Genomic DNA, 23,625 nt, shown 5'->3' with positions numbered 1-23,625 from the left:
CAAAAATCTTGAGAAACCTAAGTACGTGTAACATGGAAACTTCCAAATTGACCAAAGTCTGAAACACAAGCTTCCAAAACTGTTGGCAAAGCCAGTAAATCGACAAAAATCCAAAGAACCTAGAATATAGAGTAAATGGTGCAAAGAAATACTCACAAATTCACGAGAATGCGACCAAAAAATAGCGAAGAATTATGGAATACAAAATCTTGACAGGCTACGCCATTGGGAAAGACGTGGCTTATGGAGATGGCGAAGCGCGTTCTCCTGTGGTTTATACCGGGCTGAAGGGGCGCGGGTGGTGAACTGTTAGTCTGAAGCACGTGTTAAAAACATAACCACTTACTTCAATGGGCTCGGGGTTTATTTATCGCGCCTAGTCTCCCCCGCACACGGTTCGCCATGTTAATACGGTCGGGACGGTTGGCGACGAGATCGACGTTGCCTCCCTGATGGAAAACGAACCTGATGGGAAAAATTGTTTTCTTCAACGATGACGAGTGATTTCCATGCTATAGAGCAACCTCGATGATAACCACGTAGACGATGGAATTACACGAACGATGGAACACGTTTAGCTTGTTTCTAAGGCTGAGAACGATTAAATCGTTTCCGGTTGGTAAGCGTTTAATGGACGAACATTAGCGTGTCGATATCTTAATGCCACGACGGGAAAGCTTTTCGGTGGAAGTCGACGGGTTAACATCCTGTTTTGAGCGACGCTCACGTCTCGTTTCGCGTAATGGCGGTGGCGATGGATACGGTTATGGGTGGTTTTGATGACTCGCGGTTCGGTTGCGTGCAACCCCGGCTTGTTTGTAACAATAATAACGCGTTTGGTCTTGGTGCAGGAATTTGGCTGCCCGCAATGATTCATTGATACAATGATTGCGTTGATTCGATGCTGGATTTGGAATTCTTCGCGATATCTTTTGATTTATCCTTCCCGCAGAATCTAGATTCTTTCCTTTTTTCCTTATTCTTGGATCGTTTTTATTATTTTTGTGTTTTTAAGAAGTTGAAAAAATAGCGAAGGTTTCCCAGCCGCTAGATTGGAGAAAATGAAGGACGAAAGATTAGAGGAAATAGAAGATGCAAGGTAGAGGAAATATGAAATTTCTGTAGTTGAGAATTAGCAATATTCAAGAATGTTCACTTGCGAAACAATGAACAGAACCAAGATTTAGTATTCCCTGGGAATTTCATAAAATTTTGCCAAAATTCTTCAACGTTACACAGAGATGAGAAAAGAAGCAGTAAAGGGCGAATGCGCGTAATTTCTTTCAACAAAAGTTTTCCGCGCAGTTTCCCAAATTCTAAAGATTCTTATCACTTAATCACCTTATCCAAAATTTCCATAAAATTTCATAAAATTCCCTAAAATTCTCGACAGTTTCGTAAAGAGCCACTAAGGGTTGAATTCGCATAATCGAGCGGGGTTTTCGCGCGGCAGTCCACGGAAATCGCAGTTAACATCGGCTGGACAGATTTATCAGAGCTATTCCCAGAGGAACGCTCTGTCAACGAGGCTGGCGACGCGTCCTGTGGGACGGCGACCGTTCATACATGCGAATCGGGAAAATTCTCGCGTGGAAATTTGCGCGGTCCATGCACACGCTACCGTAACAACAGCCATCAGCGGCGAAATGGTATATGAAGATGAAAAGGGATGGAAGAGCGGCACGACGCCCTCGTTACGCTTTTAATCGTTTCATCAAGTTGTTGTTAGCGTGCGGAATGTGAGGCCATTTTGCGGGCGATTGGACCGCGGACCATCGGCCGTGGTTGTTTTCTCCCTGGTGGATTTTCGCGGCGATTTGCGCGGAATTGCCACGGCAAACGAGCTCGAATTTGACACTTGCGTTACACCATTTTTTCTCTTTCTATTCTTTCTCGGTTTTTGTTTTTTTTTTTTTCGTTTTTTAATAGAAGTTTGGTAAGATTTCCAATAAATGCGTTGAAAGGATGGCGGTTTAAGGAGTGGAAAAATTGTACTTTGAAATTTGAGATATTTAATCTTGTCTTTCGCGTGACTAACGTTTTCATCTGTTTCTCTGCAGGCCATTTCTTGGCTTTAAATAAGTTTGAGTTAAAGCAAAGCAGACTTCCGAATTTTTTGAATAATTCGAAGATTTGTTGGGAATATCGTGGTTTGAATATCGTTTGTCAGCAAAGGTTGTATACGTAAGATACGATTTTAAAAAATAGTCAATGAGAAAGTTTAGTAAGTTCGTGAAATGATTTAGAAAATTGCTTCGTAAATTCTTTTTGCAAGAAAGTTCGCTTAAAATCTGATTCGTCTTATCTTTTCAACAGCGAAAAGTTTCCTGGCATTCGTAAGATCTAATTCTAGTAAACCGTTTATTATTTGTAGGCATTTATAAAGCTTCACTTTTGAAAGGTATGGTCCAAAAATTTATGATCGCAATCCTAAAGAAATAGTTTGAATCTATTAAACTCTTCTGAAAAAAAAGACCAAGATAAATCGTATATATTTCAAACATTTTCTCTACTGCACAGACACATCTTGGATATCCGTTATATAACCTAATCCATTCCAACAACATTCTCACATCATTATTTTTGAAATTCCTCCGTATTTCTTTATTTAGCCAAAGAAATGGACGATCTCCAATAACAATCCATCTGCCACCAAAACCATCAACGATATGAACCGAAAGATCAATCTATTCCAATCTGCATGATAAATACCTTTTTTTGTTTTCTGTATTTATCGTTATTATTATTATTTTATTTCTGAAAAAATAAATTACATTATCTTCGGAGTACAGCTATTAATACGCTCTTTTCTTCTAACTCTCACATTTTTTAAATATTTCATTATCAAGATTCCTTGATACACAACTGAACAGAATTTGCTGGTGAGATCTTACAAGACACTAGTTAGAAATTACTATCTACCGATGTTAATAAATATCTTTTCATAGCAGCGATAAATTCGATAATGCGAGCAAATTTTCTGACAGTCTTCCTATAAGATATAAGTTGAATTGTCCGACTAATTATTCCATTCGATGAAAAATTACAAGACATTACAACTCGTGATACAACTTGCTAATTCACTGATATCGATATTCGATAAATCATTGCGCAAACACGGCCGAAAAATTATCTACGTATAATCGAGAAACATTCTCTGAATAGAGAAATTCAGAAATTAAGAAATTTGACGACGAGAGTTCGACAACATCCCCTGCAAAAACACGGTACGCCCTTAATCGCTTAAACGCGTTTCCGCCACAGGCCATCGAACAATCGAGGAAACGTGTCTGCATTCCCGTAGATATAGAATTACACTGTACGAGAAGCCTGTACGAAAGGAAAGAATGATCAAGAAAGACTCACCTACGCGGTCACGGTTTAATAATCAATTTCTTGTACAGCATCGTGCGAGTGCGGGATCGCGTTAACGAGGCCATAAATCCCGCGAGGAAAGCGTTGCTTTTTCCAGGGAGAAAGAAAAAAAAGGAGGAAAAAGAAGAAAAAAAGAAAAGAAAAAGAGATGCATGAAACCAGCAAACCCGACATTCGATCTGTTCTCGAATCGGACTCGACTCGTAAAGATGGCCACCGCGGTCTCGCGCGAACCCTGTAGATTCTATCTCCTAGAATTATGTCTTTATTAGCCGGAATCTCTGTCCGATGAGCATAACGGGTCTCGCTGGGTCTGCAGGTGTCCGCTTGGACCAACGGGTAACAACGAAATGGAAAAACGAAAACGAATTATGCGTTTCGAGATCGTTTCGATCGAGATCGTCGTTAATCAACGTTCCCTTGCAAGATCTATAATACAGTTGGGGATGTAGTCAGATCTGGCTGGATCTCTCTTGGCTCTTCTTAGGTCCACGCGTTCGGTAGCCGGTTGTAAATCTGTCCAGGTTTTTCGCGTTTCGGGAACCGTTAGCTTTTCGTGCCTCTGGAAACGGGATCCTTCCAAGATTCTTACCGGATAACTGAGAGAAATTAGGAAAGTTCTGTTAGGCGACCTATGGTCTTCTTTTTCGGAATATACGTCGATCCTATCATGGAAAATGTGTTTTTCTTTTCCTTCCTTTTTTTTCTAAAAAGAGTGTTTGGTGAATAGGATCTTGAAGAATTTGTTCGCGTCACAGGTGCAAGATGTACAGAGCACTGCCCTTAGAATTTTTGGGAAAATTTGGAAAATGTTGAGGTTGAGATTGACTGATCGAAGAACGAGTAGATGAATTTGTAATAGAAAAGTATATTGAAATAATTGAAGGTATACAGTTTATGCTGATTCAGATCCTTACTCTCTTAGTGTTACTAGACAATGGAATGATAGGGAGCACGTTCATATATTTATAGCAAAAGGACATTACCAAAAAGCTTAACCTTATAGCTTTGGCTGGAGGCTACAGGGAACATAAATAGAAATCTGTTTATTAGTTCCTTTGTTCCTAGACCTTGCAATCCAAAACATAATGCGTATTCAAGGGTACAATAATATGCACCTCTCCTTATTTAGAATATTCCTGCGTAATAGCAGTCTGCAGGTCACGGATATACATAAATAAAGATGTAGAGTTTTTTTTGAAGTAGCTACTTCAACAGGAAATGTTCTGATTTCTAAATCAGATTTTAGAAAAATCTAGCTACAAATATCCCGAGTTCGCGAGCTCAGATTCCGAAGATTCTGACTTAAAGGATGTTTACTTAAAAGTTATCCAGATCTTGAATTACCAAAGCTGAAAACTTCGGAGATTCCTATACAAGTTGTACGAGAATAGCGAACTATAAAAGCCCGGACGTCGAAAGATGCGAAACTGAGAGAATCCTAAGTGACAGAAACACAAGCTTAAAAAATTCCAACTAGCGGAATTCTAAGTTAAACGCTCCGACTTTTAGAATTCCAATTCTGAGAGCTTCCGCCTTGAAAATTCCCGACATAAAAACGCCTACTGAATTTTGCCAGCTCGGTATCTTGAAGAATATCATAAATATCGCAAGAAAGGCACACGTTGGTTCTTTCGCAACCCTCTCAAGGCCGAGAGGCAAGACAACAAATTATATATCTATACGCGCATTTTTCCACCTTCAAATTTCCCGCGAATGCATAAAAATCCGCAGATAAATATCTATTAATGACCCTGCTATTTCATCCATCCTTCGATAATTCAGAACAGGAAGTGGCCGCGGTGGAATACGCGCGCACGTTTTCCGCTATTTTCTCGTAATCGGTTAAGAATAGTTAAGATACAGGGAAGGTCCTGCGGCAACAAACGTAATGACAACGAGAGACAAGCGGCAACGAGCTGGAAATGAGGAGCGATTACTATCGGGTGAAAACGATCGAATGGAAAAACTAGCGTCGTACGACCGACGAATAGAATAACGACAGCCTCGTTGATCACAGATATTAGGTGGCCATTAAAATTACCCCGGGCCCTGTGGAATATTCTAATAACAGGAAGATAATGTAATTGGCGGAGGCCGCGTAGCTAAACGATCGTTTAGCGTGTGCGTTTCGAGCAGTAAAACGGTCCTGATGGCCGCCACGTCGTACGAATACAAAAGTGGATAATGTCTGGAAAGGTTCCGTTAACGGGGAGAAACACGCGAAATCGCGCAATATCCTCTGATAAAATGGCCCTCAGCTACGTTTCAACAATAATGGAATTGTATAAAACCGGCGGTAGTTAGAAGATTGTTAACATTCCTACGCGATGGACGTTTCGACCGTGAGCCGAGCACTGGAAGGTTGAACGGCGTAAAATCGCGTTGAACGTGTTTTCAGCGGCTGTTAAAATTCCTTCGTCCGTTGTCTCGTCAAACGTGGAATTCGACGAAACTCACGAATCGCTTTCGGAGACTGCATTTTAGTCGTTAAAGCGGGACAGTGAAATTGTAGGTAAACTTTAACCTTTGTGCGATTATAGATTCTTCGACTTGATATTGGCTGTTGTGCAATTTTAAAAGAGAAAAAGAGAAGATTATTGGGGATCTTTCTCTGAAATGTAAAGCATTTGGAAAATTCGACGATGGGGGAAATAGCGTAAAAAGATTTGAAAGTTGGTGGTAGATTGTAACGAAGGAAGAATAACAATTTTAAAGGTATTTCTGTGCAAGATTAATTGTACAATATGTATAATCTGTAAAAAGGTAGTCGAGTGGACATTACGTCGAGAACAAGCGAACGTTGATTCCAAAGTTCGAACGCATTGATAGACGTTCAAAGGAAATATGTAATTTCCAATTTTTCCAAGTTTTCTTCTACGTACAGCCCTCAACAGCTAGCACTGGAACTGACCCCTGTAACCAATATAACCACCGGCAACGTGTCAATCAAGATCTCATCTGAATCCTTAAACAATCCTAACTGCGATATACTCTCGCTTAAAAATTGGAAACTTCAAAGTCTGTGAACCTGGAATTCTAAACTTCCTATTCGCAACTTCCCGAACTTGCATTCACCCCGTAACCGATATAACCGTCACCAAGACAACCAAGATCTCATCTGAAACTTTCCACGCTAATAAACTGTACGCTCGCTACTTAAAAATTCGAAACTCGTGAGAATCTTTGAACACGAAATTGCAAACTTTCGATTCGTACACGATCGTTCCTAAACTTATACATCAAACCTCTGAAGCTCATCCGCATCACCGGTATTCAAGATCTCATCTAAATTTTCGAACAGGACCTCGCCTTAAGATTGGCCTGCAACCTGCGCAATTTAGCCGTGGCTGATTTTATTCGGATTTCGCATGGACAAGATCGTAACCAGCAGATAATCTCATTACAGAGAAAGGACCGGCTACCCTGACCGGTTAATAGAGCCGAGGCTGGCAAAGAGGGAAAGGAACGTGACACCGTTTCAACGAAGCGCCATAAACATCGAGCGTGAAAACTGTTGGACGTGGAAGAGGGACAAGGGCGGATTCGAGGATCGAGAACAATGGGGGAAAATAAGTAAGTGGCCGTGGCCAGGGACCGCCTGGTGGCCGATGCTCGACGATGTCCCATACGACAATGGCCAGAGTCAATGGTGCCCTGTTATCCGGGACATTATGGGGCATCGTTTGTCAAGTATCGCCACGGGAAACCAGCACGTCCGTATGTTCACCGATAGTTCTGTGGAAATGTCCGATCTCTGCTCGGTTTTTCCAGTCGATCTACTTTCAAAGAATGCGCGCTCGTTCGTTTCACAGCGAAGAATCAGACGAAGGAACCGTGTTTATGTTGGAAATTAGGTAAAGAGGAACCGTACAAGGTGTCGAACGAGAATTTACTTATTTTTGGAGATGATACGACGTGGAAAATTATTGCAGGCTTTTTATTTTATTGGAAATTCACCTATTCTTGGGATGCTCGTTGGTAATTTCGAACTTAGACTTGCTGATTTCTACTAGGTTGGGAGTAATTGGGAATTTTTATTTTATTCGATGTTTTTATATGCTCGAGCTGTCGTGGATTTTTGCAAAATGTAAAGTTATAATAGTTTAGAGATAATTATCATGTTTAACGTGAAATAACATTTCGCAACTCGATGTGTCTTTCGTGTGTCGAATTGACACGAAGCTAGAAAAATTTACCGAATGTCCAACTGGACAAATTGTAAAGTACAAGTTAAATAATAAAGAAAAAAAATGGACACGATGGTGAAACATCGATGAAGCGAAAGGATAAATAATTAATTTTGCCCTTTGTCGTACACGCTAATTCTTCTTCAAAGGCAGAGGATTTCATTCGCGCGTCAAAGCGAAAAAGTTCCAAAAATATCATTCTATAAATGGTGGAATAATATGTTCTTTTACCGGAGAAATGTGTCAAATAATTTTAACGTAATGTAATTGGTAATTTTCATAATAATTTGGAATTTATAGATTGATTAACGTATAACTAAAGTTTAACGAAAATTTAATAAACTTAAAAGTTCAGAGTATCGTGACGAGAGTATAGTTGCGATATCTGATAAATCTAAAATAAAAATTCGGTATAACGAGAGTCATTTCCATCTTGAAAAATTGGAGAAAAAGAAAGAAGACCGCATAATATTAAAAGTACAGAAAAATTACACCGTGCTGCGTTTGATTGATCGCTGAACTTGTTTTAATTCTTTGCGCGATATTAAAGGAACAAATATAGCGCCGTTCCATTTAAGAAGGGTAAAGTAATCTTGTAATCTTTCAAAAAGAAATCGCCGAGGAAATCTCAATTACTACTGTGATTAATGTCCTGCTCGTACAGTGTGTTACAGAAACGCAACTTCCCACCGTCAGTTCTCGCGTGTTCTTACGCGAGATCAAAGATCACGAAGAATTGGAACCAACATTTGCAACAGCTAATCTAAGAAGCGCACGAACGCAAAGTTTCGCAGAAACTGGAAATAAAAATCGATCCTTGATTTCTTTAAAAGCGGTGGAATTTCCCGCGAGTTACGAAAACTTGTTGTCTTCCAAACTCTTTACTTTCACGAAAATGTTGGAAACAAAAATTCGACAGAAAATGAAATAAAACAGAAAAACGAGGAATGTTTATTTGTGAAAGTTGTGTGTGTTAATTGTTATTCTTTCATAACTGTTATTACAATCGTTATTATTTTCTTTTCTTATTATTCGTCGGGATAAAAGAGAACCTAGCGTGGCCACAGCACGGAGTTTCAATTGAAACCGAAATAATGTCGAACAAATTAGGAAATATGTGTGAAGATCTTGGTTGTTGGAAGAGATTTCATTGCGAAGCAACTTTATTACGTTAAAGAAGGAAGAAAGTGGCTACGCCACTGGTCGGAGGCCAATCGAAACGCCATTAGTACCCGGTGGCATTAAACGAGCGTGTTCTCGAAGCAGGTAGCCATCTTCCGCGACGGCTTCCACGAAAATTAACTACTCGCGGTGGTTCGATTCGAAATTCATTAATTTCCCCGGGACGAGAGTACGCGCGCACACACGCCGCCGCGGAACGATCACCCGCGGTGTCCGCTCGCTTATTAATGCGCGGCTCGCCCCGTCTCGAAATCGAATTACACGTCGATGGAATTAGCTTCCGTCAACGAGCCGCCTGGCTGCTCTTTATAAACCGCTCCGATCAACCGCTGACCTTACGATTTTTCCACCATCAAATTCTCATATTCTGATATTCGTCCCGGCAAAATCATATGGAAACTTTTGATACGTTTATTACGAAAAGATAGTACTCGCATTGTGTATGAAAACGAGATGATTTTAAGAAAACCGTGTAGGGATAGTGGATCGACTTGGAATTTCGAAGTTTTGCATTTAGCTCTTGGAATACTCTGATATCGCGAAAAAGTACAAACTTGGCAAGTTATAGCGTTGAAAATTTCAATAAAAGAATCTCTCTGAAAAATCTCTAATCATCCAATCGATCTATCTCGTTTCGAAAACCCTACAACCGTAAGAATCCGATGAATCCTATCGATAATAGTATACGTAAACCTGTCTATTCGTGAGGCTAATCGAAATCACGGGCGCCATTAAATCGGCCGGGGGCCGCGCCCTTTAATCGTCGCCTGACAACGTTACGGGCCCGATTTGTCATCCACGAAATTGAGTCGCATCTGCCCCCGGTCCCGTACACGTCCGGCCCGTTCTGCTTCCGAGCTGACAAAGCGGAACCCGTAGGAGTGTGCGTGCCACACGCTCTCACCTACGAGGGGCAACACGCGCGCGAGCATGCCCGCTCTCCTCCAGGACAATATAATGCCAGCCGGCGAATATATACGGGCACGGACCATTAATATATGGCCGCGGGGGCCATTGTTGCGAATTAGGTAGCATTGAGCGACCTATTGTCGACGACAACCGGGGGCGCCGAGTTGTGCGCTCCGTTGACTGCGTTTTGATGAAGTCTCACGCGCGAGACTCTGACTCTCTTTGCGGGATTCGTCTTTGGATCGCGGACGTACCGTGTTCTTGCACCGTTTCATGGTCGATATTTCAAAGGATCGTCCCTTGACCGCTTTTTAAATAGAGAGTTTAAATTGGACATTTTTATAGAAAATGGAAAGAAAACGTCGTTTATGCTTCAAAGATATGACAAAATTAATTACAATAGCAAATGAAATTAATAAACGATTCGCCTCGAACTCGTGTTAGCGGCTCTTTCGCGATAACCGCATTTCACGGAAATTTCGTTTTGTCCTTCATTGACGATGATATTTAGAGAATCAATCTGGAATTTAAATAGGAAATATATATAGAGGAAGGGGTAGTTAGAGTAGGTACTTCTCTACGGGTAATGTTAGAGGGGGTGTGATTGAATTGAGTTGTTACGTGAGTAGGGATGTTAATTAAGTGAATTGGATTTTGTAGTATGGGTGAGATGATTCGTTGATTTCTTTTTCTTGTTAGAGATCCAAGTTTTGGCTTTCAATATTGGATCATGATGTAAAAATTCTAATTAAGGGTTGATAGCTGAAGGGTTGATAGGTTGAAGGGGTAGCTTGAATTTCAAATTGAGTTACTAGCGCCACCTGAAGTATGAGAATTAAGAGTTGATTAGATTAGGGTAGGATCTGTTCTACCAACAACCATCGTGTATTTCCTATAACACCGACGAGGTATGGTATAGTACCAGCGTCGTGCTTCCCTACTGTACCGACCATCTTCAATAAGATAAAATTATAGCTCAATGCGAAGCGGAGTTCGTGGTGATGCAGGAAGCAGCAAGGAAAACTGTGTGGATTTCCTTATTGTTAAGGGAGTTGGGTCAATTGTCATATTGCCCTCGCCCTTGCAAGATTTTTTGTAATAATATCGGGGCTATTTCATGGTCAAAGGATGAAGTAGTTGTTGAAAGTTCTAAGCATATCCAAGTACGTTATTTTTATGTTAAGAACCGCGTGTCGAAGGGAATATTAGATTATACATATATACCTAGTCCTGAGAATGTCACTGACATTCTTACCAAAGGCTTAAATAGAGTATTACGGGCTATGTCCGATAGGGCTATGGGGCTCACCTAATACAGGTTGTGTCCGTTCATCTAATACGGGTTGTGCCCGTTCATTTAATACGGGTTATGTCCATAATTGTAGGTTAAAGGGTTAAGTATGTTATCTCTTACATTCAAAGAGCTGGCTTCTTCCGATATATGAATTGCATTATGAAATAAAGATTAAAGTGCAAATAATCAAAAACATTCTATTTCATGGATAAAACACGAAGCAACCTAGTACCATTTCACATATCGATGAATATTAGGTCGTCCCAAAAGTTTCTTTCGCAAGCGTAAATATTACGGGCATAGTGCGTAGTACGATGATATTATCATATTATTACGTGTACTTCGATTATCAGCTAAAGTTGTAACGAAAGCCTGTCATAAGAGTAACGATAAAAGTAGAATAATATTGTGTAAGGATCGTTGTCATTAGAATATACGTGATAACCGCATATTCTTTTTTTTTTGGAAGTATCTTTATCCCATTCACAATTCGTCTTTATTAAAATAGTTATTTACTCCAAAACTATTCAGCTGGTTGATTAAAACAAATTTCCACTATCTGAATTTTGCGCGCTACTTTAATACAATATACAACTAGTCACCTTGCCAATTCGGACCTTTCCTCTTACGACATAATTGAGCGACATAAATGCGTGCGACTCACGGTTAGGTGCGAAAAACGTTATCATTGGTGTCGTTGACCTAAGAAAAGTTATTGCGAAGCTTGTCATCGAATAAGAATCATCAAATCCCCTGGAAGAAGGAGAGGGTAGAAAAAGATCTGTAACAAAGCGTCGAATATTATAATTTGAATTAATCAAAAAATTATATAAACGTATCTGTACATCCATTTTTGTTAAAATAAATCAAATATTACCAAACGTTTTGTATCAAATGTCATGAAATCTATAGGTTACTATTTTCCGAAGACATCCCCATAGTCAAGCAATGATCTGCATAAAAGATAATCAAAGATTTAGCATTAATGTATAAAACTGAACGGATTATGTCAGACTAATTATATAAACGATTTATATATTTAAGAAGTAATTGATGAATAACTATATATGTTTCGAATTAGGTTGAGAAAATTTATAAATTGTAATAAAATATATAATGACAAAGATTAAAAATTAGCTTATAACAAAAATCCAGTGATCAAAAATTCTCAATGTTTTACGCAATCGGTACTTCAGAGCATGAAATGCGAAATTGAATAAGGTGATAAGTCTACCCTTTTACTCGTCTGTGACTGTACTATCCAAGGGTGACGGTAACAGTTCCTCATGACGTCATCAATTGGGACAACATCCCTCGTTCCGAGGATGCAAGTTCTACTTGAACTAAACATTGTTGATCGTTCAGCAAATTGTCCGAACAAATTCGTTACGAAAAATATCGAGAATAACGTCGTAATATTGAAAATGTGTGCACTGTGATTATTCGCGTCGAAAAAAGTAACAATTCAGCGAATATTAAACATCCCGTGTAGATACGCAACAAGCGTTGATGCACGAGATACGCATCGATTTTGCCGGGAAAACATGAGTGATAGAAATAAAAAAGTGGTGAATGTAAATCTTATGGATGGTAGTGCATTTCGAATTGAATGTCAATCATTGTATGCGACAGGTGAGTGGATATTAAAATGTCGTCGTTTATATTTAAGATGGTTCGATTCAAATGTCGAACGTAATTCGATTGTTTCTAACACTTAATTATATATATCATATGTTTTAACCATTTTTTTGTCACTTCAGTGTAAGTATCTTTTTTCTTTACAATATCATTTACATGCTGTATGTAGCTATATGAATAGTAAATATTACTCTTGTATATAGATATATAACAAAGTTCGTGTAATATCTGAAGCTCACCACCTGTTACTACCTTATAGTATCATATATAACATGTAATATAATTCCATTAGATTCAAAATAAACAAATATTAATAAACAATTCTCATTTATATGTATCGTGCTTTGTACAATAAAACCTTGCTAAATTAGCAGCTTTTAAACAAAATATGCTAGGCCATGTCCTTTTCACTGTCTGACCAACATCGACGTGTACTACTTAATAACGTTACCTATCATTTTCTAGCCGAACGAAAAATTATTGACATCCTAATCGAGATAGTAACAATATTTTTGTTAATTGGATTAAAAACATTACATAACATTTTTAAATAAACATTTTTTCAGTTAGTTCTACTATCATCATTAATTACACAATCCATATCTTGTAATCATCTACAATTAAGTAGCATGTACTGTTCAATAAAAATAATATTATCATTGCAAAGATGTACGACGAAAAGCAAAGGACATGGCACACCTGTAGATACGAAATGCCGGACTAGTGGAAGTTGAAGAGTAGAAAATAAATAATCAGAAAGCAGTAGAAGATAGAAAAAGAATTGAGCCATACGTAGTGACTACATCATACAGGAATATATAAGGATAATGAGTCACGCTCAGCAGCATGTACTTGCAAGTGCAATAGTTCTTGCTCTGATAGTGGTCTTTGGCATCCATGTCTTCCTGTTTCCCATGTACACATCCAACCCACCAGCCCGCCATATAAAGATTTCAACATATGAACAAGCTCTTTGTCGCACTACCTTAAAGAATATCAGAATACCACCAGAGTGGAGGAATCCTTGTCCCAAGTATGGAATAGTTTCTGCAGTTCAAGGTGGTAGGCTTGGGAATCAGATCTGGGAATATGTATCGGTGTGGGCTACTGCAAGAAGGACCGGCTTGGAACCATTTATGCCACGATGCATATTAAAAACTCTTGAAGAATACTTTGAAAATCTCAGTATTCCACCACTCAGTTACATTGGAAGATGTAACTTAGATGTTAGTCAAGTTGTTAATTCTCTTGGACAATGGAACAGTACAGAACAAAATATCATCATACCAAGGTAGGCTATTTTATTTCATTTGTCACAACTGATATTTTATGTTTTTAATGTTTTTGCTTCACAGACATGCAGCCTATTGGTCTCTTATTCTGGTGTGGTTGGATGATGTACGAAGAGAATTTACATTCAAGCCAAATTTAAGAGCTTATGCAGAAAAAGTATTGAAAGAGGTGGCAGAGGAATTTAATTTGTCTGAACCAACATTTGTAAGCATACATATACGAAGAACAGATTATGTGGATTACTTATGGCAAAAATTAAAGATTAGACCTGCACCAGTCAGCTATTATTTTGCGGCAATGGATTACTTTATTGGCAAGTATCGTAATGTAGTTTTTGTAGTAACTAGCGATAATATAGTTTGGTGCAAGTATAATTTGAATAGTAAAAGACATAGAATTAAATTCGTGTCTGATATGAATGCAAGAGGTCCAGGCAAAGATCTTGCAGTTTTATCAGCATGTAATCACAGTATTATAGATTATGGTACATATGGTTCGTTTGGCGCAATTCTAGCTGCTGGTGAAACCGTTGTATATAATGTAACAACATACTTTTCTACATTAATTGCTGAAGTTTTGCCAAACTGGAAGATAATGAGTTGAACAAAAATCAAAAATTATTCTATGGATCTCAAATTAAAAGTAATCGTGTACAAATATTTTATTGAAAATACTTTTTATACGAAGTTATTTCGTTCAATTTTATAATGCAAAGATTACATTATCTATATTTCTTTCAAAATTAAAATTGCTACAAAATTTTCTATAACATTTTTTTATTAAGCACGAACGTTTTGCTTACTGCTTACAATTTCTTAGAAGAACGTTTTTCTTAAATACAACATCCAAAATTTTTATTTATTATTCCAATATAGTAAAAAAGCAGCTTATAGATATTTATCATAAAAGGTAAAGTTTGCCATTGAAAGGTTTATTGCATACTCATATCTTTTCAACAATTTCTAAAAACCCAAATGAAAGTGTAGCGTTATATTTTACAAAATTTTTATCAAAATAGTATAAGTATAACGCTGGCAAATTACATATTTAGAAACAGTATGCATAGTTTTTCACTTAATTATGGCACTATGAAATGAAAATGTTAGCAACCCCTGCACCTTTAATAGTAGTATACTTTGAAGAATATATAAGAATCTAATATACATAGAAGAGGAATATATACATACAATGGAACGATGGACCACTAATGTCTAAAATTAAAACAGATGCTTATTTTTTTTACTATCTATGATTCATGCGGCTCTGAGAAATTAAATAGATTCAATATTCTTTTGACACAATGAACCAATGAACTGAGACTAATCCAAAAATCTGCAAGAAGACTTTACAGTGGTCGAATTTAAGCGATGAAATTATTGGATGTTTATACTATTATTTCTGAAATCATGATCTCTTAATTACTTATTTCGTGATATAACATAGCAACTGAAAATAAGATATAGTTATATTGCATTATATATATTATATTTAAGATGACTTTCAAGTGTGAAGAAAGTTACAATCAGATTTGCAGATATAGAAAAAAGGAAATATGTATTAACAAACCATAGCTCTTATGATGTACAATGATTTCAACTGTGATTCTATTTCTTATTGTGCCAAATTCTTAATATACATACATATATAAAAAATATATATGTATACATACATATATAATTGTGTGTCTGCACAAAAGAAGTATATGCATTCGCTTATACGTGTATGCGTATATACATCATACATAATAAGATTATAGCTATACAAAACATAAAAAAAGATAACAATGAATTGTTTATTTCTTCACTTAATAGTCAAATGTTTTTGAAACAGAAAAAATCAATAGATTTGAAGGAAAGGTATTTTACATAAACCCAATATACATATGTATATATACATATATATACTTATATATACACATATATAAGTGTTTGAACCTTATTAACCACGTGACCTGATATATTCAATTTATAATATTTTGTAAATTAGAATAGTAAATGTGTCTATGTCTATATATGTTATAATATCTATATATAAAATCTATATATATACATACATCCATATATATATATATATATACATACATATATATATAAAGCATCTTCAGTATAATTGTGCCTGTTAGTTGTTAAATAATTATAAAAAAATGTACTATGGAAATGCATGATGATTTACAATTGAAATAAATGATAACGAAATTAAGTAAATGATAGAACAGATGAAATTGTACAAGTATACAACTATCAGGCACCAATATGATCTACTCTGTACATTCTGTGATAATTTTATGTAATTTATAAAAAAATAAAGCAGATGCGTTCTAAAACTTACTTGTTTCACAAAATAAAAACATTCTGCATCAGAAATTGCTTGAATCTTTCTGCATTAATCTGATTTTATTATTTTTACATTTCACTAATTGTTAGTGAAAATGTATTGTATGATCAGTCAAAAATAAAAAAATTAAAATCTTAGTAGACTAGTGATTTAAAGTAACAAGACCAGCTGGTCCTAATCCTAACTTTGTAGGTACTCCTTTTACTCTCAATGGTTGAAAACCAAGTTCACTCTTTGGAATCCCATATTCTTGTAATTTAGTTTCATACGTTCGAAGTAGATCGTCATGCGCTTTGCAAACTTTTGCTAATTCATATTGTAGATCTTGTATGGCACTGTTTTTTCTATTCAACAGATTCTGAAGAAGAAGAAAAAACATTTACGTAAAAAGAGGAAAAGAGAGCATACCCTGCAGATAAAAGACATTTGCATATAAAAAAAGGGGAGAGGGCATAAAGAATATTCTGCAAAAAAGAACATTTATATAAAAAAGAAAAGGAAAAAAATTACAAACCTCTAATTTTTTATTAGCATTAATAACAACCATTGGATCTAGTTGAGCAGCAGTAAGTACTTCGCTGATCTGTGCTTCACGCTGTTCTAATAAATCCGATAATTTCTCAAGTTTCTTTTCTAAAAGAATGTTCTTTAAACCTGTCTTCTGTTGGAGCTCAAGTATTGCTGAGACAAATCTTGAATGTAATTCGTTTCTTTCAGACTGACACTAAACAAAAAAACATGACTTTTCAATTTAAGTTATAATGACTTCACAATAAGCGTAATTTTATTTAGAAAGGAACATATATGTTTTTATTTACCTTTTCAAAACGTACTTCTAATACTTCGTTTTCCCATTTTAAGTTCTCTAACTCTTTTGTAGCTATTACTAATCTTTTTTTAGTACTCTAAAAGAATTAAGGTCTTGGACAAAAAATAACCCACATAATATATGTGACAAAATTTTAAATACTTACAATTAAGCTTTGTTTATCTTTATCATAATTTGCAAGTTGGCGAGTGTAATTTGCTAAGGATTCTTCATATGACTTTATATCAGTAGAATATTTTTTATTTTCGATAGTTAACTCTCGTACTTGTTTTTTCATACGCTCTTCATTACTTCTCATTTCATCCATTTGGTCCTACAAATCCAATAATGTTATTATATATATGACTAACTTGCTTTTTAATTAATTATACCTTCATACTCTTTATCAAAGACAAATTGTTAAGAGTAATGTCATTATAATAAGTTTTCATTTCTGCAAATGCAACTTCATGGTTTTTTATCAAATTTGCAATTTGTGTATTTTTTCTTTCTTCTACTTCAGTTATTTCCATTCGATGTTTTAAAGTAAGGGATTCATATTGACTCGTCAACTTCTGTTCATATTTTTGTTCCAATTCTTGAGCTTCAGTTTCAAACTGTTTTATCAGCTTATCTGTTTCTTCTGCATGTTGCTAAATAGTAAATTTCAATTTACAAAATGCTTAATAGTAACAAAAGGTATATGATATTTTTTTCGTACCAATTTTAATGCTTTTATTTCATTTATATGGGCCAAATCTTGTTCTTTTTGCAATCTTTTTAATTCTCTCTTATCTTTAATCAATTCATTTTCTTGAAGAGTATGATCATCTTGTGCCATTTTAAGAGCAACCATATGTTCAGCTTTAGTTTCTGACAAATTAGTTTGATGCTCATACATTAAATGTTTTACTTTCTGTTTATATAATTTGAGCTCTGCTTCGTGTTTTTCTGATAACTCTTCTTTTTCATGTTCTTTATTTCTTTAAAAATACATATACATATCAGTTAAATTTCATTAACATTAAATTTACAATTAAATGTAGAAAAATACCTGACAGTTGCCTGCGCTTCATCTAATTGATGTCTCGTAATTTCCCAAAAAGTTCTAATCTTATCTCTTTCAAGTTGAAAAAAATTTCTTTCCTCTCGTTCACGCTCCATTTCTTCAAGTATCTTGTGTGCATAAACTTCTAATTGTTCTCTATTCATTTTCGACGTATCTACACCATCAACAGTAGCAGGTACTTTTGCTTTCTTAGGTCCCTATAAAAGTAAAATAATTTATATATGCATAATTCAGATTTTGTTGATTAAATGTTTGCAATCAAAAACTTAAAGGCTCACCATTTTTATAAAAAATTAAAATCAGAAGAATAGAGTATCACGAGAATTGGATATCACGAAAATGGATATCTATTTTGTCATCAATTTCGATGATTATCAATAAAAATTTATAAAAATAGGTGATAAAGTATATCAATATCAATTATTACTTTAAAATATCGATATCTTTATTTTATAATTTCATTAATAAACGTAAAGACAACTACATATTTCCAACGTGAAGTTATACAGTGTTTTGTCAGATTAGTTGCTAAGTAACCAAAATTTTATAGCGTCAATGCATGCAGAATATGCACGATTTTATAGTATAATAAGAAGGAAAATACTGTTTTATTACTCATTAACCATATAATTTTATTGTATATAAATGAAATAATATGAAAACACATTAAATGCATGCAAATGTATTTAACATAATCGAAACAATATTTTACAATAATAGCTTAAAGTTCCTAATATATCGGGGTCAATAAGGAATTATTTATTGATATAAGAAAATTACATTTGTTTCTATTCCATAAAAATAAGCTTATAAACAAATTTGTTCTCTTTTTGTATTTGTAAATTCATATAAATGTTGGCTATAACGTTAAACATATCATAAAATATGTTTAGAAAAAACATTCTTTTTATAGTGCTATAGTACAAATATTGTGATAATAGGTATTTTATCTTTCTATTGCTTATCACATTATAAATTATTCTATTAAAAAGTGTGTAACAATATGCTACGTGTCTACATTTTGAAGCACTGTATGTATAACGCGTTAATATTTAATAATAATGAATGCACATTACTCAATGTAGTTTTCAAATAACTAAAAAATGCATGTAAATAACCTATAAAAGTCGCCACCAACCAATATGCTTTGTATTAATTTTAACCATTATCATCATAGATCAAGTATAATTTTATATTTTTTTTAATGATAAAAATAAAAATGTATCAATAATGAAGTCATTAGTAATAACACATATTAAGTACTCATTAATGCAATTTCTTTCTTGCAATTTTTTTTGTCACAATTTTGTTTGTGAACAATTGAAAAATCGTGTAATATCAATAATAGTAAATATCATGCCTTGTTTGTAAGAATTTGGGTATATACGTATTTACAAAAACATTTAGAAAGTAAAATACGAGGTAGACTCATTTTACTGATACAAAGAATATTGTGTGGTAAATTGTATGCGTTTTGGTCCATTGAAAATTCTTATACAAACTCGTGCAAGGTTTGTGCCCACATTAGGTCTTTATGTAATAATCATGTAACGCGTTTTAAAATGATTATATTGTGTATAATTATACTGTGCTCATTCATTAATAAATATAGTCACATTTCAAAATTATACAATCCTGACCTTAATTTTATACCATTATTAAAATTTGATGTAACATTGCATATACAACATATACAATACTACCTGAGAAAGTTGATATTACATAACAAAAATAAATAATTATGTTGAATAATTACATAACCACCCTCATGAAAAGATTCATTTAAGTTAGAATATCAAATGGAATGCTATATATATTATCCGTCTTTCTATAATATTAGTTTGCTTCACCCTTAAATTGAAGTAGGCATCCTACTGCACCAAAATAACCCTACAATTAGAAAAGGAAAAGAATATAAATACATTCTTTTAAATTCTTCAAGCTTATATAAGACTATTTCATATATAACCTCATGCTCTAAAAACAAAGCTTTCATCGTTCCTTTAGACCAATAATCCATAGCATAGGCCAGAAGTTTCATTGATATAGGATTTACTCTAAGAAAATTTCCTACAAATACTACCTAAAATTACCAGATAATGTTACTATTAAAAATTAAGTATGATAGATACATTAATTATGAATATATTTTACCCTTTCAATTTTTTCATTGACGGCACACATACGCGCGATAGAACCAATATTGTTTGTAATGGTAACAAGTGTTGCGCGTGCGAGATCTTGTTTGCTAACTGCATTCCGTCGATCTTTAGAATTCATCTGTCCAAAACTGTACATATAATTAAAATAATACGCATTAAATACAAAGTGAACTATAAAAACACAAGACCAAAAATAATATTTATTTAGTTATTAAAAATACTACCTGCTTGCAACAAGATCGCCAGGAAGACCAAATGGACCATAATCCCCACCATAAATATCCTTAACTAATTTGTCTACTCTAGTATTATCACCTCCAGTTGCTAATTCTATTGCCTCTTCGAAAGTGTTGCATCCAGTTAGTAAACAACATAATCCTAAAAATGTGCCACCACCTAGACTAAATATGAAATCAAATTTAATCAAAATGTAATTCAATAGTACATATTTTTATACTGTTATAAAAGGGATACATACCTAGTACCAGATATTCTTTTATAATTTTCTGGCCCATAAACTGCTAATATGCTTACTCCTGATCCTATATTTACAAGCTATAAAAATTATTTATATATAAAATATGTATATACAATATATAAATAATGTACAGTTTAATATTCTAAAGAATCCAACATACCAAAAACGGGTAGGGTTCAGAAAAGTCATAGGGAACCTTCTGACATTTACTATCATCTGTAGGATGTGACCAGTAATAACATTCGTGTGGATTTGTTGTTTCTATGTAGAGCATACCACGTATTAAACTATCTAATTCATCAAATTTTGCTAAATTCATATTTACTTCCTACAGAAACAATGTACACATTATTCAGATTTATACTGTGTATATATTATATATTAAGCTATATTAGGATATAAAGAAATAAATATCTCACTTGTTTAAAATTTTTTTCAAATTTATATGCACCACCACCAGTAGCACAAACTGTTGTGACAAGATTTGCCATGCCTTTAGACCTTGCTAATGCTAAAAAATTTCCCATCTCACTTGTAGGAAATCTAATAAAATGTAATGTACCACGTCTACCTCTGATACAAACATTATCCATCTGTAATAGAATAACATAACATATTTTTGTAAGAATGTGTTAAATAGATTATTTAAGAAATAATTACATGAAACATACTTGCAAGTGTGTGTCTCTATGACCTGTTTTCCCATATGCTGAATTTCTAGTTAGATATCGTCGAATATTTTTTAAAGTCTCAACTTCTGCATCTGCTTCATCTCTTGTAATATCTTTCGGTTCAAAATATACCAATTTGGATAATGTACCTCCTATATCCATACCAAACCATGGCATTGCTAAAAACATAAAAACCATTATTTAAATACCCTTAATTTGAAAAAGTACAAAGATCAGAAATATTTAAATAATGCATAATCAAACGAAATGCAACTATTGCAAGAATGGATTAATTTGTATATAATGTAAATAATATATAAAGCACACAATATACACATATATTTATGTACACAATAACAGATTACAAATGCAAATAAGCTTCTATAATATTATGGCATAAATAAATTAAAAGAATACAAATATAATTACAAAAACATAAACATTAAAATATAAAAATATAATAATAAGGAAATCAAATCATAGGCATACATAAGCAATATATGCATATAAGAGAATCACTTTAAATTGCAATTATTATTTAAGATATTTTCATATAACCAATAATAATTATTAATCAATCATTTCAAAGTGATACCCTCATGTATAATAATATTATAACAATAATAATAATAAAAGAATAAAAATGGCTACTCTAAGCACACATACACTTGAATAACTCACAAGGTGATGAATGGTTTTTGGACTCCTTGACTGGAGTCTCAGAATCAGTATAACCATTGGATGCCATAGCTTTTGTTGTAATATGATTTTTATAAGTTTGAGGACTCATTACTGTTCTTCGAGTCATTTACAGTTCTTTTTAATATAATATCTAATTCCTTGACTGAAAATTACAAAAAAATTATATCAACAATATAAAACATAGTTATTTTCTGAACCATTAAACATTCCTCATGAATTAGTAAATTAAAAAAATTATAAAATCTATTCACATTCTCTGCTGTATCAAATATTAAATATTACTCGAATTATAGATGAATTAAAAACATTAGTAGATTACATTTAAAAGTGCTTTATACTGAACTCAAACTGATGATATCAAAAATATATATTTCAACAGTTGTTCTAAAAATTTCGATTTACATTTACATGTAACTTATTACACTGTAACTCTACTATATTCATAAAAATTGAATTTTTTTATGACTTTATTGCTGTATACATTCGGTTAACAAAGAACCACTTCAAATGCGCCAAATAAAAATTAATTATATTGACATACATTATTAAAATGATAGATTAATGTGTACAGTATTGTTGCTATTAAATCAATATTTATACAGTTAATTAATTTTGAATTATAAATAATTGTTAATAGTACTTGCGAGGTAACGCTACTGATACTTCTAACGATTTTAAATCACGAATTATAGAAGCGGCGGCTTATGTACGCAAATACATGTAAAGATAATGTATATTTACGAAATTATGACGGATGAGTCTATATTAAATTTCAGAAAAAATGCAGTAACACACTAACACTGCATAGATATTGACGATTGGCTAATTAAAACACGAGAGACCAAAGACGAAAGAGAACAAAATACAATCACTACCTGAATGTCGATGAACGCTACACAAAGCGATAGAAAATTATAACTGTATCGCGTACGGTATTACACGTAGTAGCACTAAATAAAAGTCAAAAACATGAAAAACGAGTAATACCTACCTGGAGACGCCATTTCAAACAACAATTAATTTTTTCTTAAGGAAATTTGTTAAGAAATTGTCTAATTTTTAATGATTAAATTTTAGGTTGATTTTAAGTTGATCGCTTGACTATTTTATTATTGAGTAGTAATTTTGTTTCATTAATGAACTAGTACTATTATAATATTGATTTATAATTTGTCGTAGTTTCACTTAAGGTATCTAAATTATTAGACATGTTATTCAATTTATATAATCTCATAAAACTTGCATCACAATCACTGTTTATGTAGGTTTAGCAATATCGCGTGATAGCTATTGGTTAATACTATCTTAAAAACTAGTTTTTGTACTCCTTCTTTAAGCCTTATTTGCCTTTTAAATTTTCAGAACAAGGTACAATGTACGACGTATGATGTATCAAGAACGTGAAGCCGTAAAACTGTTTAATATTAATTTCTTTTATCCCCACGCCCGCGTATAACATCAGATTACTGACGTCATAAATCCATGTTACTAAAATCTGCATCGTAAGTAAGTATCGCACA

At 34.1% G+C, this 23,625-nt stretch overlaps 3 protein-coding genes and 1 long non-coding RNA gene across 10 annotated transcripts; 1 reads left to right on the top strand and 3 right to left on the bottom strand.

The window, feature by feature from the left end:
* Positions 1-11,401: 11,401 nt before the first annotated feature.
* On the bottom strand, positions 11,402-12,049 carry LOC126870556 (uncharacterized). The gene is made up of 2 exons (XR_007691369.1): positions 11,828-12,049; positions 11,402-11,731 (listed from the first exon to the last, which is right to left on the bottom strand). It is a non-coding gene; the product is annotated as an uncharacterized LOC126870556 (long non-coding RNA).
* Positions 12,050-12,239: 190 nt separating this feature from the next.
* On the top strand, positions 12,240-16,352 carry LOC126870552 (galactoside 2-alpha-L-fucosyltransferase Sec1-like). Its single transcript, XM_050628370.1, has 3 exons — positions 12,240-12,582; positions 13,256-13,879; positions 13,944-16,352. The coding sequence occupies exons 2-3, from the start codon at positions 13,416-13,418 to the stop codon at positions 14,482-14,484; spliced, it is 1,005 nt and encodes a 334-aa protein (XP_050484327.1). The 5' UTR covers positions 12,240-12,582; positions 13,256-13,415; the 3' UTR covers positions 14,485-16,352.
* LOC126870548 (dynein regulatory complex subunit 4-like) lies at positions 15,432-18,685 on the bottom strand. 2 transcript variants are annotated; one of them, XM_050628361.1, is made up of 7 exons: positions 18,078-18,685; positions 17,745-18,006; positions 17,416-17,676; positions 17,190-17,357; positions 17,034-17,120; positions 16,730-16,939; positions 15,432-16,573 (listed from the first exon to the last, which is right to left on the bottom strand). In XM_050628361.1, exons 1-7 carry the CDS (start codon positions 18,233-18,235, stop codon positions 16,358-16,360), a joined length of 1,362 nt encoding a protein of 453 aa, XP_050484318.1. In that variant the 5' UTR covers positions 18,236-18,685; the 3' UTR covers positions 15,432-16,357. The 2 variants fall into 2 exon arrangements, with proteins under 2 accessions (XP_050484318.1, XP_050484319.1); XM_050628362.1 differs by lacking the exon at positions 17,034-17,120.
* Positions 18,686-18,830: 145 nt separating this feature from the next.
* Positions 18,831-23,472, bottom strand: LOC126870550 (pantothenate kinase 3). Of its 6 annotated transcripts, none has more exons than XM_050628364.1 (10): positions 23,097-23,472; positions 22,070-22,247; positions 21,404-21,582; positions 21,152-21,325; positions 20,893-21,060; positions 20,733-20,809; positions 20,479-20,655; positions 20,247-20,382; positions 20,062-20,175; positions 18,831-19,982 (listed from the first exon to the last, which is right to left on the bottom strand). In XM_050628364.1, exons 2-10 carry the CDS (start codon positions 22,209-22,211, stop codon positions 19,929-19,931), a joined length of 1,221 nt encoding a protein of 406 aa, XP_050484321.1. In that variant the 5' UTR covers positions 22,212-22,247; positions 23,097-23,472; the 3' UTR covers positions 18,831-19,928. The 6 variants fall into 6 exon arrangements, with proteins under 6 accessions (XP_050484321.1, XP_050484325.1, XP_050484323.1 ...); XM_050628368.1 differs by having other exon boundaries at positions 22,085-22,247; XM_050628366.1 differs by lacking the exon at positions 23,097-23,472 and adding an exon at positions 22,981-23,044.
* Between the last annotated feature and the right edge of the window lie 153 nt (positions 23,473-23,625).

This window comes from Bombus huntii, chromosome 10 (genome assembly GCF_024542735.1).
Source record: "Bombus huntii isolate Logan2020A chromosome 10, iyBomHunt1.1, whole genome shotgun sequence".
Taxonomy (NCBI): Eukaryota; Metazoa; Arthropoda; class Insecta; order Hymenoptera; family Apidae; genus Bombus; species Bombus huntii.
The sequence above is the reverse complement of the archived record's forward strand: the minus strand, read 5'-3'. Positions and strand labels throughout refer to the sequence as shown.

Coding starts and splice junctions, on each gene's coding strand:
- LOC126870552 (XM_050628370.1), top strand. CDS start 13,416: ATGAGTCACGCTCAGCAGCATGTACTTGCAAGTGCAATAGTTCTTGCT. Junction 13,880..13,943: donor CAAAATATCATCATACCAAG/GTAGGCTATTTT, acceptor TTTGCTTCACAG/ACATGCAGCCTATTGGTCTC.
- LOC126870548 (XM_050628361.1), bottom strand. CDS start 18,235: ATGAATAGAGAACAATTAGAAGTTTATGCACACAAGATACTTGAAGAA. Junction 18,007..18,077: donor GAAGCGCAGGCAACTGTCAG/GTATTTTTCTAC, acceptor GTATTTTTAAAG/AAATAAAGAACATGAAAAAG. Junction 16,574..16,729: donor ATGCTAATAAAAAATTAGAG/GTTTGTAATTTT, acceptor CTTCTTCTTCAG/AATCTGTTGAATAGAAAAAA.
- LOC126870550 (XM_050628364.1), bottom strand. CDS start 22,211: ATGACTCGAAGAACAGTAATGAGTCCTCAAACTTATAAAAATCATATT. Junction 20,810..20,892: donor CTGAACCCTACCCGTTTTTG/GTATGTTGGATT, acceptor TAATTTTTATAG/CTTGTAAATATAGGATCAGG. Junction 20,656..20,732: donor AAAAGAATATCTGGTACTAG/GTATGTATCCCT, acceptor TTTCATATTTAG/TCTAGGTGGTGGCACATTTT.